The sequence below is a fragment of the Bombina bombina genome, chromosome 1 (assembly GCF_027579735.1).
Source record: "Bombina bombina isolate aBomBom1 chromosome 1, aBomBom1.pri, whole genome shotgun sequence".
In the NCBI taxonomy this organism is placed as follows: domain Eukaryota; kingdom Metazoa; phylum Chordata; class Amphibia; order Anura; family Bombinatoridae; genus Bombina; species Bombina bombina.
The window spans coordinates 197,977,043-197,992,039 of record NC_069499.1 but is presented as its reverse complement, the minus strand read 5'-3'; the positions used below and the strand labels follow the sequence as shown (position 1 = coordinate 197,992,039).

At 41.9% G+C, this 14,997-nt stretch overlaps 1 protein-coding gene across 1 annotated transcript in view; it reads right to left on the bottom strand.

The window, feature by feature from the left end:
- Nucleotides 1-14,997, bottom strand: part of MGA (MAX dimerization protein MGA) — a 1,137,718-nt gene that overhangs the window by 470,059 nt on the left and 652,662 nt on the right. Inside the window, exon 17 of the mRNA XM_053697822.1 lies at nucleotides 4,956-6,070. Within this exon, the coding sequence (XP_053553797.1) occupies nucleotides 4,956-6,070 (1,115 nt within the window). The remainder of the gene's footprint in view (nucleotides 1-4,955; nucleotides 6,071-14,997) is intronic.

The following is a 14,997-nucleotide window of genomic DNA, read 5'->3' as shown; positions in this document are numbered from 1 at the left end:
TAAAAACCGGGCACTTTAGCATAAAAATTTACATTTACTTTAATCCATGTCAAAGCCTGAAAAAAAACACATGAATCTCGGGAAGATTAGCGATCTTCCTAGGAAACAAAACTGAAAGAGCAGAAATCTGAATTTTCAAAGAACTAGCAGATAGGCCCTTATCCAAGCCATCCTGTAAGAACTGCAAAATTGCTAGGAAAAAAACATGATCTATATATCAAGAAATAAAAGCCTTACAGGCTTATGATAAATCTTCCTTGTCACAGGCTTATGAGCCTGGATCAAAGTCTCAACCACAGAATCTGAGAAACCTCTATGCATAAGAACTAACCATTAAAATCCCCATGACATCAAGCTTAGAGATTTGACATCCAGGTGGGAAAATGGACCTTCAGACAGATGGTTTGGTGGTAGAGGAAGACACCAATTAAGGCTACTGGACATCTGAAACATACCTGCATATCAAATCCTGTGAGGCCAAGCTGGGTTAATCAGGATTACTGATGAGTTCTCTAGTCTTATCTTGGAAATCACTCTGGGAAGAGGAATTAGATAAGCAAGCTGAAATGAACATCGAGCTACTAGAGCATCCACAAACTATGCTCGAGGATCCCTAGACCTCCCTAAGTACCTGGGAAGTTTGTTGTTTAACAGAGAAGCCATCTATCTATGGGAGACCCCCAATAACCACAATCTGAATGAACACATCCTGGTGTAGAGACCATTCGCCTGGATGCAAAGACTGACTGAGAAAATCTGCTTCCCAGTTGTTTACTCCTAGAATATTAACTATTAAATATTAACTGCAAAAATAAGGCAAGAATTGACTTCTGCCCATGAGAGAATTTGATACACTTCTCTCATGGCTAGGGAATTGCAGGTTCCCCCCTGATAAAAGCCACTGCTGTGACATTGTCTGATTGGAAACGAGATAAGACTCCTTTTTAACAGAGGCCAAGTCTGAAGAGTACTAGAATATTTATTGGCAACCTCACCTACCGAGGAACCCAAACCCCTTGTGCTCTCAGAGACACCCAAACAGTTCCCCAACCTGAAAGACGTGCATCTGTAGTGATCACAGCCCACATAGGACGAGGAAAAGAAGCCCCCATAATAATAAACTGATGATACAGCCACCAAGTCAGGGACTGACTTGTTCTGTGAAACAGAAAAATCTTTTGAGAGTATGATCCCTACACAACTGGCAAAGTATACAAAGCTGAAGAGGTCTCATGTGAAAACAAGCTAATTTGAACAGCCAATAGGATTTAAGTAGCTCTCATCCTATTGGCTGATTTGAAATTTTCAGCCAATAGAAATGCAAGGTACCCCAATATAAAACGGGTACCTTGCATTCAATCTTCAGTGTGGGGCGGACGATCGCATGAAGAGGATCCTCCACGTCGGATGTCTGCATGGCTGCCGTTTGGATGAAGACTTTGTTACATCTGGAAGAAGATAGATGTCAGGCTTTAGGAATGGCGAGTACATTTTTTGGGGTTAGTGTTAGTTTTTTTTTATTTTGGGTGGTTCGGTGGGTTTGGGAGTTTTACTGTTAGGGTAAATTTGTATTTTTTATGTAAAAAAATAGCGCTGCGGAATCTGTTGGCGCTCTACATATAATCGATAATAATAATAATAAAAGAGCTGATTTCTTCAGGGCAATGCATTACAAAAGGCCCTTTTAAGAGCTATTATTAGTTTAGTGTTAGATTAGGGGGTGTTTTATTTTGGGGTGGCTTTTTGTTTTTATAGAGGTATTAGATTAGGTTTACATTTTTTATTTTGGATAATTTTGTTTTATTTTTTTCTGTAATCTTAGATTTTTTTTTTAATTTTTTGTAATATTAGATTTTTTATTTTAATTTAATCTTAGGTTTTTGTTTTTTTTAATGTAATGTTAGGATTTTTATTTTAATGTTAAGTTTTATTATTAAGATTTATTTATTTTGGTAATTTTTAATTTATTTTTTAGGGAGATAGTCTTAAATTTATGTAATTGGGGTTAAATTAGGGGGTGTTAGGTTAGAGGGCTTAGTGATTAGATTAATACTTTGCGTTGTGGGGGGATGGCAGTTTAGGGGTTAATAGGTTAATTAGGTAGATTGCTTTGTGGGGGTTGGCGGATTAGGGGTTAATAGAGTAATAAGATACTTTGCGTTGTGGGTGGGTGGCGGATTAGGGGTTAATAACTATTAGATACTTTGTGATGTGGGGGTTGACGGATTAGGGGGTTAATACATTTATTAGTTATTGCGGTGGGGGGGATGGCAGTTGAGAGGTACAGATTGCACATGCTCATATACTCAGCACAAGGCTTGCTGCGCCTGCCTATGTGTGGCGAAGTGAAAATGTAGTAAAATTTCTCAATTTTCGCTGCTTAAAGGGACACTGAACCCAAATTTTTTCTTTCGTGATTCAGATAGAGCATGCAATTTTAAGCAACTTTCTCATTTACTCCTATTATCAAATTTTCTTCATTCTCTTGGTATCTTTAATTTGAAAAGCAAGAATATAAAATTAGATGCCGGCCCATTTTTGGTGAACAACCTGGGTTGTTATGGCTGATTGGTTGATAAATTCACTAACCAATAAACAAATGCTGTCCAGAGTTCTGAACCAAAAATTGGCTGGCTCCTTAGCTTAGATGCCTTCTTTTTCAAATAAATATAGTAAGAGAACAAAGAAAAAATGATAATAGGAGTAAATTATAAAGTTGCTTAAAATTGCATGCACTATCTGAATCACGAAAGAAAAAAAATTGGGTTCAGTGACCCTTTAAGTCCTTGTGCTGAATATGTGATACCGACTTGCGACGCCGGTTCCATATTAGTTTATGGGAGTAAAAATAGCAGCCGACAGGTAAAATATATAGCAGACCAATACTTAAGCCATTAGCTCTTCTAAAAAGGACTGCCAAGGACATGTTCTAGACATTAATCTTAACGTCAGATCAGAGCGGGAAAAAGCTACATTCACTTCAATGGCGCGACCGGACGGGCTGTGACTAGACAGGGCGCCCGTGAATTGCTTTTGAACAACAAGACTCGCTCAGTAGAATCTTGAGCGGAGTCCAACTTTGAAATAAAAAAAATCAGGAAATGCTTTAGTTTCATAAAGCTGCCGCTAAGATAATGCTATATAATTCTACACTATGAACAGAATTATATAACATTATTTTGTATGTTTACTGGCCCTTTAAGAGAGATGTTTCCTTTCACAAGACACAACTAAGATTCTAATCCCCTCTCTCATCTTTTCCCGCCTTGATTACTGCAACTCCATCCTCTCTGGTTTCCCTAGCTGCCTCCTAGCTCCTTTACAATCCATAGTAAATACCTCTGCCAGGCTCATCTTCCTTACCAGTCGCTCTTCATCTGCTGCGCCTCTCTGCCAATCCCTTCACTGGCTTCCTCTTTCCTCCAGGTTTAAACACAAAATTCTCACTCTGACATACAAAGCACTGCTCCCCCCTACATCTCAGACCTTGTCTCCAGATACTCTCCCTACCCCTTCGCTCTGTCCATGATCGCCTACTCTTCTCCTCTCTTGTTACCTCCTCACATTCCCGTTTACAAGACTTCTCCAGACTGGCTCCCATCTTGTGGAACTCTCTGCCTCGCTCCACAAGATTTTCCCCTAGTTTTAAAAGCTTCAAGCGCTCCCTAAAGACTGTACTATTTAGGGATGCATACAACCTACACTAACCTTTCATAAACTCCACTGCTATCCCCTTGAACCCTTTAGCATGTAAGCCTATGAGCCCAGCTGTTTGCAGATCACCTGCATAAGAGACGATTACAACAGTGCAACTATTGGCAGGGACCTCTACCCATTTGACCCCCTATAAATTTTACCTTGTATACGCCTATGTTTATAGCGCTGCAGAATCTGTTGGCGCTCTACAAATACCTGATAATAATAATAATAATAGTACGCTTAGCCAGAGTGAAAATGGCCCCATCTACTTTAGGGACAGTCTCCTACAGTTCAAAATTAAGAGGCAGCTGGTATAACTTCTTAAATCTTGCAGAAGGATTAAATAAATTACCTGGCTTAGACAGCGTCAGGAATAGGAAAAACCTCAGGAGTTTTAAAAAGTTATAAAGATAGAATCTAAGCGATCAGAAGACTTTTCTGCAGAAGCCTTAGCATCTTTAACCCCTAAATTAAGCAAGATTTTAAAAGAGAATGAATATGTTCAACTTTAAAAAAGGAAGAGAGGGTGATTCAGGTGCAACATCAGAAGAAGATTCCTCATCAGCAAAGAAAACTTTTCCTTCTGACGAAACAACAGGATTATCCTAGCCTCAGGAGGCAGAGTGTCATATAAATAAACATGATACTTACCAACAGACACTCATCTACTAGTAAAAAAAAACAGTAGATAGCCAAACCAGTACTGAAACATAGCAGAGGTTATGGAATAGAAGTATATTGTAGATCCATAAGTAGAGATAAAAGACAAGTCCCTGCGACCACTATGCAAGGTCTGTCACAAAATGTCCTATGAGGTGAAAAAAGAGCAACTAACCATACCCCATATATGTCCCTCTGACAAGCACTGTATTTTGAGGGGAAAACGGGCTTCGACATAGACTAAAAGCCTCTCTTACTGAAGAATCATATATACATCTTCATTCATCACCATACTCCAGTGTATGCAAAGACAAGACTAGTTTCTGGTAAGATAGGAGGGGTTTTATAGACCGCTTGGTGTTTGAGAATCTTTGTCTCCTCCTAGAGGACAGGAAAAAATAATTACCAGAAGTAATGGATTGCGGACTCTCACCACTTGTATGAAAGAAATAATATAATGTTGCAAAGTGTTTCACAGCCCCAACCTGGCTACTTAACATCAGCTGGCAAAATGGTCTGTGGAGAACATTGCACTTTTTATTTCTTAAAAAAAATATTTTAAAAAAACAGTAAAAGGATTTCATAAAGAACCTTACATTCTCAATTTCAAGATTTGCATCACTACTGGACTCGCTCACGGTACAGTCTATAACTTCAAGGTTTTTTTCATCTTTAGATTTCTTTGTTCTGTGATTAGATAATTTACGACTTTTGTTTACTTTAATGTCACGATTTTCTGTGTTAAAGATTACTACTGATGATGGCACAGAATCAGGAGACTGAGGATTAGAATTTGTAGCATTTTGGTCTACAAAACTGGTATCATCTCTGTTCCCTGCATTCTGCATTTCCATGCCCGTTTGTACTAATGTTTCACTTGGCTTGGGTACACACACAGACTCTCCTTCTCCAGATGTCTGCAATTTTGATTCCACATTTTCCTTCAACTGTTCTGAGTCTGTTTCTTTTGGTTTCATGTTGTAATCTGCTTGACCAGAGGGTTCTTGAGAAGTCTCTGTACTTTCTGAATAACAATCTGAAGACATTTTTTCTTTGGCTGATTGGAACTCATTTATATCATCAGGCTCTTTAGTGGTTAAAGAATTTGCAGAATTATCAAAGCAGTCTTCATGTGATTGCAGAGTTTCTGAATTTTTATCAATTTCCTTAATTTCACCTATTACAGGATGTATAAGACTTTCCTGATTGCTCTGTGACATTTCGTTTTCATTCACAGTGTTTTTTGTAGTTTTTATATCAGATTTTATATTGCCAATAGAAGAGTGAGGCACAGGATTGGCTTCTGGTACAGCATTCTGTGATTGGCTGTTTAGTAAAGAAAAACTTCCAGGCTGAAGGGACATGCCATCACCAGAATCCATGATCTGACCAGCAGAATTGACGGTTATCACTTTGGCACTACTCTGAGAGGATTCACTCCTATTTGTAGGAGCTGTAATCCTTAGTCTTAGTGTACCTGCTTGTGACAAAAAGGGAGGTGGTGAGGAAATTGTCAGACTTGGGCTGGTTATGGATGGAGAGCTTGTGCTGGCTATGGATGGAGAGCTTGTGCTGGCTGTGGAAGGAGTAATAGCAACTGTACTGGCAGGAATTATAGCTGGAGACACTGATGGTGAGACAAAGTTAGCTGTTTGAGTTGGGGTTGTTTCAGCTTTCGTAGGTAAGGGGAGACGGATGCCCACAACTGAACCTGAAATGTATGAAAAAAATTAAACAAATAAGCCCTTCGACCAATTTAAAAAACAAAAGTTGTATAATTTCACTTAAAACTACCTCTTATCCAGTTATTTATTTTTGTTTAAAAAGTTTTAGTCCTATATGACCATTTCTTTTAAGGGACAGTATACGCCAATTTTCATATAACTGCATGTAATAGACACTACTATAAAGAATAATATGTACATATACCGATCTAAAAATTCAGTATAAAACCGTTTAAAAACTCACTTAGAATCTCCCAGTTTAGCACTGTTAAAAAGGTAGCTGGAACACCAACTGCAAGTGGAAAATAGCAGACACTCCCCTCCCCTTGCATATGAAAAGACTCTTTACACAAACACGAGCAAGCTGGAATAGGTATACCTCAGTATTCTCCTAAAGATTTGGGGCTTGGTTAGAAGTCTGAAAATCAGAGCATGTTATTTAAAAATAAGAAAAAACAAAATTTATGCTTACCTGATTAATTTCTTTCTTTCCGGATATGGCGAGTCCACGGGATCATCAAATACTGTTGGGAATATCATTCCTGGCCAGCAGGAGGCAGCAAAGAGCACCATAGCAAAGCTGTTAAGTATCACTTCCCTTCCCACAATCCCCAGTCATTCGACAGTAGGAAAACGAGAGAAAAGAAGTAACACAAGGTGTAGAGGTGCCTGAGGGTAAGATAGAAAAACTGTCTTAAATAAAGAGCGGGGCCGTTGACTGACCATATCTGGAAAGAAAGAAATATATCAGGTAAGCATAAATATTTTTTTCTTTCCAGAGGATCATCAATTACTGTTGGGAATCAATACCCAAGCCAGAGGACACAGATGATTAGGGAGGGACAAGACAGGGAACCTAAACAGAGGGCACCACCGCTTGAAGCACCTTTATCCCAAAAGGAGCCTCAGTTGAGGCAAAAGTATCAAATTTAGAAAAAGTGTGCAAAGTAGACCAAGTTGCAGCCATGCAAATCTGTTCTACAGAGGCCTCATTCTTGAAGGCCCAAGAAGAAAAAGAAACAGTCCTAGTGGAATGAGCTGTAATTCTCTTAGGGGGCTGCTGTCCAGCAGTCTCATATGCCAAACGAATAATACTTCTCAACCAGAGAGAAAGAGAAGTGGCAGTAGCTTTCTGACCTTTGCGTTTTCCAGAAAAGCAAACAAATAATGCAGAAGACTGATGAAAGTCTTTAGTCGCCAGCAAATATAATTTAAGGGTCCGCACAACATCTAAGTTGTGCAACAAATGTCCCTTATGAGAAGGAGGATTAGGACAGAAAGAAGGAACAACATTTTTCTGATTAATATTTCTATCTGAAACAACCTTAGGAAGAAAACCAAACTTGGTACGAAGAACTGCCTTATCTGCATGAAATATGAGATAAGGCGAATCGCACTGCAAAGCTGAGAGTTCCGAAACTCTCCTAGCAGAAGAGATATCTTTCAAGATAACAACTTAATATCTATGGAATGCATTGGCTTAAACGGAGCCTGTTGCAAAACTTTGAGAACAAAGTTAAGACTCCAAGGTGGAGCAACAGATTTAAACACAGGCCTGATTCTGACCAAGGCCTGAAAAAAGGATTGCACATCTTGCACATCCGCCAGACGCTTGTGCAACAAAATAGATGGTGCAGAGATCTGACCCTTCAGGGTACTGACAGACAAACCCTTCTCCAGGCCTTCCTGGAGAAAAGACAAAATTCTTGGAATCCTGACCCTTCTTCAAGAATATCCCTTCGACTCACACCAAAAAAGATATTTATGGTAAATCTTTCTAGTGACAGGCTTACGAGCCTGAATCATGGTCTCAATGACCGACTCGGAAAAGCCATGCATAGCTAAAATCAAGTGTTTAATCTCCAAGCAGTCAGCTTCAGAGAAAGGAGATTTGGATGAAGAAACAGAATTTATGCTTACCTGATAAATTAGTTTCTCCAACGGTGTGTCCGGTCCACGGCGTCATCCTTACTTGTGGGAATATCTCTTCCCCAACAGGAAATGGCAAAGAGTCCCAGCAAAGCTGGCCATATAGTCCCTCCTAGGCTCCGCCCACCCCAGTCATTCGACCGACGGACAGGAGGAAAAAATAGGAGAAACCATAGGGTGCCGTGGTGACTGTAGTTAGAGAAAATAATTAATCAAACCTGATTAAAAAACCAGGGCGGGCCGTGGACCGGACACACCGTTGGAGAAAGTAATTTATCAGGTAAGCATAAATTCTGTTTTCTCCAACATTGGTGTGTCCGGTCCACGGCGTCATCCTTACTTGTGGGAACCAATACCAAAGCTTTAGGACACGGATGAAGGGAGGGAGCAAATCAGGTTACCTAAACGGAAGGCACCACGGCTTGCAAAACCTTTCTCCCAAAAATAGCCTCCGAAGAAGCAAAAGTATCAAATTTGTAAAATTTGGCAAAAGTGTGCAGTGAAGACCAAGTCGCTGCCTTACATATCTGATCAACAGAAGCCTCGTTCTTGAAGGCCCATGTGGAAGCCACAGCCCTAGTGGAGTGAGCTGTGATTCTTTCAGGAGCCTGCCGTCCGGCAGTCTCATAAGCCAATCTGATGATGCTTTTAAGCCAAAAGGAAAGAGAGGTAGAAGTTGCTTTTTGACCTCTCCTTTTACCAGAATAGACGACAAACAGAGAAGATGTTTGTCTGAACTCCTTTGTAGCTTCTAAGTAGAATTTTAGAGCACGGACTACATCTAAATTGTGTAGCAGACGTTCCTTCTTTGAAACTGGATTCGGACACAAAGAAGGTACAACTATCTCCTGGTTAATATTTTTGTTGGAAACAACCTTTGGAAGAAAACCAGGCTTAGTACGCAAAACAACCCTATCTGAATGAAACACCAGATAGGGCGGAGTACACTGCAGAGCAGATAACTCAGAAACTCTTCTAGCAGAAGAAATAGCAACCAAAAACAAAACTTTCCAAGATAACAACTTAATATCTATGGAATGTAAAGGTTCAAACGGAACCCCTTGAAGAACTGAAAGAACTAGATTTAAACTCCAGGGAGGAGTTAAAGGTCTGTAAACAGGCTTGATCCTAACCAGAGGCTGAACAAATGCTTGAACATCTGGCACAGCTGCCAGTCGTTTGTGTAGTAAGACAGATAAAGCAGAAATCTGTCCCTTTAGAGAACTCGCAGATAATCCTTTATCCAAACCTTCATGTAGAAAGGAAAGGATCTTAGGAATTTTTATCTTATTCCATGGGAATCCCTTGGATTCACACCAGCAGATATATCTTTTCCATATTTTATGGTAAATATTCACCAGGTCTGCATACCAAGTCCTGCGTGGCCACGCAGGAGCTATCAAGATCACCGAGGCCCTCTCCTGTTTGATCCTGGCTACCAGCCTGGGAATGAGAGGAAACGGTGGAAACACATAAGCTAGGTTGAAGGTCCAAGGCGCTACTAGTGCATCCACTAGAGTCGCCTTGGGATCCCTGGATCTGGACCCGTAGCAAGGAACCTTGAAGTTCTGACGAGACGCCATCAGATCCATATCTGGAATGCCCCATAATTGCGTCAACTGGGCAAAGATCTCCGGGTGGAGTTCCCACTCCCCCGGATGGAATGTCTGACGACTCAAGTAATCCGCTTCCCAGTTTTCCACACCTGGGATGTGGATCGCAGATAGGTGGCAGGAGTGATCCTCCGCCCATTGTATTATTTTGGTCACTTCTTTCATCGCCAGGGAACTCCTTGTTCCCCCCTGATGATTGATATAAGCAACAGTCGTCATGTTGTCTGATTGGAATCTTATGAATCTGGCCTTTGCTAGCTGAGGCCAAGCCCTGAGAGCATTGAATATCGCTCTTAGTTCCAGAATGTTTATCGGGAGAAGAGACTCTTCCCGAGACCATAGTCCCTGAGCTTTCAGGGATTCCCAGACCGCACCCCAGCCCACTAGACTGGCGTCGGTCGTGACGATGACCCACTCTGGTCTGCGGAAGCTCATTCCCTGGGATAGGTGCTCCAGGGTTAGCCACCAACGGAGTGAATCTCTGGTCTTCTGATCTACTTGAATCACTGGAGACAAGTCTGTATAGTCCCCATTCCACTGTTTCAGCATGCACAGTTGTAATGGTCGTAGATTAATTCGCGCAAAAGGAACTATGTCCATTGCTGCAACGATCAACCCTACTACTTCCATGCACTGAGCTATGGAAGGACGTGGAACAGAATGAAGAACTTGACAAGCGCTTAGAAGTTTTGACTTTCTGACATCTGTCAGAAAAATCCTCATTTCTAAAGAATCTATTATTGTTCCCAAGAAGGGAACTCTTGTCGACGGAGACAGAGAACTTTTTTCTATGTTCACCTTCCATCCGTGAGATCTGAGAAAGGCCAGAACGATGTCTGTATGAGCCTTTGCCTTTGAAAAGGACGACGCTTGTATTAGAATGTCGTCCAAGTATGGTACTACTGCAATGCCCCTCGGTCTTAGAACCGCTAGAAGGGACCCGAGTACCTTTGTGAAAATCCTTGGAGCAGTGGCTAACACGAATGGGAGGGCCACAAACTGGTAATGTTTGTCCAGAAAGGCGAACCTTAGGAACTGATGATGTTCTTTGTGGATAGGAATATGTAGGTACGCATCCTTTAGATCCAAGGTAGGCATAAATTGACCTTCCTGGATTGTAGGTAGAATCGTTCGAATGGTTTCCATTTTGAACGATGGTACTCTGAGAAATTTGTTTAGGATTTTTAAATCCAGAATTGGTCTGAAGGTTCCCTCTTTTTTGGGAACTACGAACAGATTTGAGTAAAATCCCATTCCTTGTTCCGCCATTGGAACTGGGTGTATCACTCCCATCTTTAACAGGTCTTCTACACAATGTAAGAATGCCTGTCTCTTTATTTGGTTTGAGGATAAGTGAGACATGTGAAACCTTCCCCTTGGGGGTAGTTCCTTGAATTCCAGAAGATAACCCTGAGAAACTATTTCTAGCGTCCAGGGATCCTGAAATCTCTTGCCCAAGCCTGAGCAAAGAGAGAGAGTCTGCCCCCCACTAGATCCGGTCCCGGATCGGGGGCTACTCCTTCATGCTGTTTTGTTAGCAGCAGCAGGTTTCTTGGCCTGCTTACCCTTGTTCCAGCCTTGCATCGGTTTCCAGGCTGGTTTGGTCTGTGAAGGATTACCCTCTTGCTTAGAGGATGCAGAATTAGAGGCCGGTCCGTTCCTGAAATTACGAAAGGAACGAAAATTAGACTTATTCTTGGCTTTGAAAGGCCTATCTTGTGGGAGGGCGTGGCCCTTTCCCCCAGTGATGTCTGAGATAATCTCTTTCAATTCTGGCCCAAAGAGAGTTTTACCTTTGAAGGGGATATTAAGCAATTTTGTCTTGGATGATACATCCACTGACCAGGACTTTAGCCAAAGCGCTCTGCGCGCCACAATTGCAAACCCTGAATTTTTCGCCGCTAGTCTAGCTAATTGCAAAGCGGCATCTAAAATAAAAGAATTAGCCAACTTAAGTGCGTGAACTCTGTCCATAACCTCCTCATATGGAGTCTCTCTACTGAGCGACTTTTCTAGTTCCTCGAACCAGAACCACGCTGCTGTAGTGACAGGAATAATGCACGAAATGGGTTGCAGAAGGTAACCTTGCTGTACAAAAATCTTTTTAAGCAAACCCTCCAATTTTTTATCCATAGGATCTTTGAAAGCACAATTATCCTCGATAGGAATAGTAGTGCGCTTGTTTAGAGTAGAAACTGCCCCCTCGACCTTAGGGACTGTCTGCCATAAGTCCTTTCTGGGGTCGACCATAGGAAATAATTTCTTAAATATAGGAGGGGGGACAAAAGGTATGCCGGGCTTCTCCCACTCCTTATTCACTATGTCCACCACCCGCTTGGGTATAGGAAAAGCGTCTGGGTGCACCGGAACCTCTAGGAACTTGTCCATCTTCCATAATTTTTCTGGAATGACCAGGTTGTCACAATCATCCAGAGTAGAGAACACCTCCTTAAGCAATGCGCGGAGATGCTCTAATTTAAATTTAAATGTCACATCAGGTTCAGCCTGTTGAGAAATTTTTCCTGAATCTGAAATTTCACCATCTGACAAAACCTCCCTCATGGCCCCTTCAGATTGGTGTGAGGGTATGACAGAGCAATTATCATCAGCGCCCTCCTGCTCTTCAGTGTTTAAAACAGAGCAATCGCGCTTTCTCTGATATGCAGGCATTTTGGATAAAATATTTGCTATGGAGTTATCCATTACTGCCGTCAATTGTTGCATAGTAATAAGCATTGGCGCGCTAGAAGTACTAGGGGCCTCCTGCGTGGGCAAGACTGGTATAGACACAGAAGGAGATGATGTAGAACCATGTCTACTCCCTTCATCTGATGAATCATCTTGGGCAACTTCATTATCTGTGGCAGTACTGTCCTTACTTTGTTTGGACGCTATGGCACAATTATCACACAATTTTGAAGGGAGAGACACATTGACTTTCATACATATAGAACATAGCTTATCTGAAGGTACAGACATGTTAAACAGGCTTAAACTTGTCAATAAAGCACAAAAACCGTTTTAAAACAAAACCGTTACTGTCTCTTTAAATTTTAAACAGAGCACACTTTATTACTGAATATGTGAAAAAGTATGAAGGAATTGTTACCAAAATTTCACCACAGGGTCTTAAAGCATTCAAAGTATTGCACACCAATTTTCAGAGCTTTAACCCTTAAAATAACGAAACCGGAGCCGTTTACAGTTAACCCCTCTACAGTCCCAGCTACAGCCTTTGCTGCGACTCTACCAAACCCAGGGGGGAATACGATACCAAAAGAAGCCTTCTAGGAACTTTTCCAACCACTTTCAAGTCCTCACACATGCATCTGCATGTCTTGCTCTCAAAAGTAACTGCGCAGTAATGGCGCGAAAATGAGGCTCAGCCTACAACTGGGAAGGCCCTTCCTGACTGAAAAGGTGTCTAACACAGTGCCTGACGTTAAAAAACGTTCCCCAAGTTTATAAGTGTGAATAACAAGCATAAACATGAATAAAATGCCTAAATAAAGCAATCGATTTTGCCCATAAAAGTGTCTACCAGTTTTATAGCCCATAATAAGCCCTTTATTCTGTTTGAGACTAAGAAAATGGCTTACCGGTCCCCATGAGGGGAAATGACAGCCTTCCAGGATTACACAGTCTTGTTAGAAATATGGCTAGTCATACCTTAAGCAGAAAAGTCTGCTAACTGTTTCCCCCAACTGAAGTTACTTCATCTCAACAGTCCTATGTGGAAACAGCAAACGATTTTAGTTACTGTCTGCTAAAATCATCTTCCTCTCACAAACAGAACTCTTCATCTTTTTCTGTTCAGAGTAAATAGTACATACCAGCACTATTTTAAAATAACAAACTCTTGATAGTAGAATAAAAAAACTACAACTAAACACCACATACTCTTAACCATCTCCGTGGAGATGTTGCCTGTGCAACGGCAAAGAGAATGACTGGGGTGGGCGGAGCCTAGGAGGGACTATATGGCCAGCTTTGCTGGGACTCTTTGCCATTTCCTGTTGGGGAAGAGATATTCCCACAAGTAAGGATGACGCCGTGGACCAGACACACCAATGTTGGAGAAAAGGGCCCCTGAAGTAGAAGGTCCTTCCTTAGAGGCAGTCTCCATGGAGGTAGAGACGACATTTCCACTAGACCTGCATACCAGATCCTGCGAGGCCATGCAGGAGCTATTAGAATTACTGACGCTCTCTCCTGCTTGATCCGAGCAATGACTTGTGGAAGGAGAGCAAACGGAGGAAACAGATATGCCAACCTGAAGTTCCAAGGAACTACCAGAGCATCTATCAGAAAGGTCTGAGGATCTCTCAACCATAAGCCGTACTTTGGGAGCTTGGCGTTCTGACGAGACACCATCAGATCCACTTCCGGTAACCCCCATTTGGCTGTTAACCTGGAGAACACTTCCGGATGGAGTTCCCACTCCCCTGGATGGAAAGTCTGTCTACTCAGGAAATCCGCTTCCTATTTGTCCACTCCTGGAATGTGGATGGCAGATAGACAGAAATTGTGAGCCTCCGCCCACTGAATGATTTGAGCCACTTCCTTTATGACTAAGGAACTCCAAGTTCCCCCCTGGTGGTTGATGTAAGCCACTGAGGTTATGTTGTCTGACTGGAACCTGATAAACCGGGCTAAGCCAGTTGAGGCCAAATCATCAAGGCATTGAAGATCGCTTTTAACTCCAATATGTTTATGGGGAAAGCAGATTCCTCCTGAGACCAACGTCCCTGCGCCTTCAACGAGGCTCAGACTGCTCCCCAACCCATCAAGCTGGCGTCCGTGGTCACAATCACCCATGAGGGCATAGTAAGGAAGTCCTCTGAGACAGATGTTCTTGAGACAGCCACCACGGCAGAGAGTCTCTGCCGATTGATCCAGAACTATCCTCTGATACAGGTCTGCATAATCCCGTTCCATTGGCTGAGCATGCATAAATGTAGAGCTCTCAAATGGAAGCGAGCAAAGGGAACTATGTCCATGGAAGCCACCATCAGACCAATTACCTCCATACATTGGGCCACTGATGGCCGTACAGCAGACTGTAGAGATAGGCAAGAGGAAAAAATATTGGCTCTTCTGACCTCCGTCAGAAATATTTTCATTAATAGGGAATCTATAATGGTTCCTAAAAAAACAACCCTAGTAGTCAGAACAAGGGAACTTTTTTTCAAATTCACCTTCCAACCGTGGCTACAAAGAAAAAACAAGATCTCTGTGTGAGATTTTGCTACTTGAAAAGATGGCGCCTGAACCAGAATGTCGTCCAGATAAGGTGCCACTGCAATTCCCCAGGACCGAATTACTGCCAACAGAGCACCCAGGACTTTTGAGAAAATTCTGGGAGCTGTGGC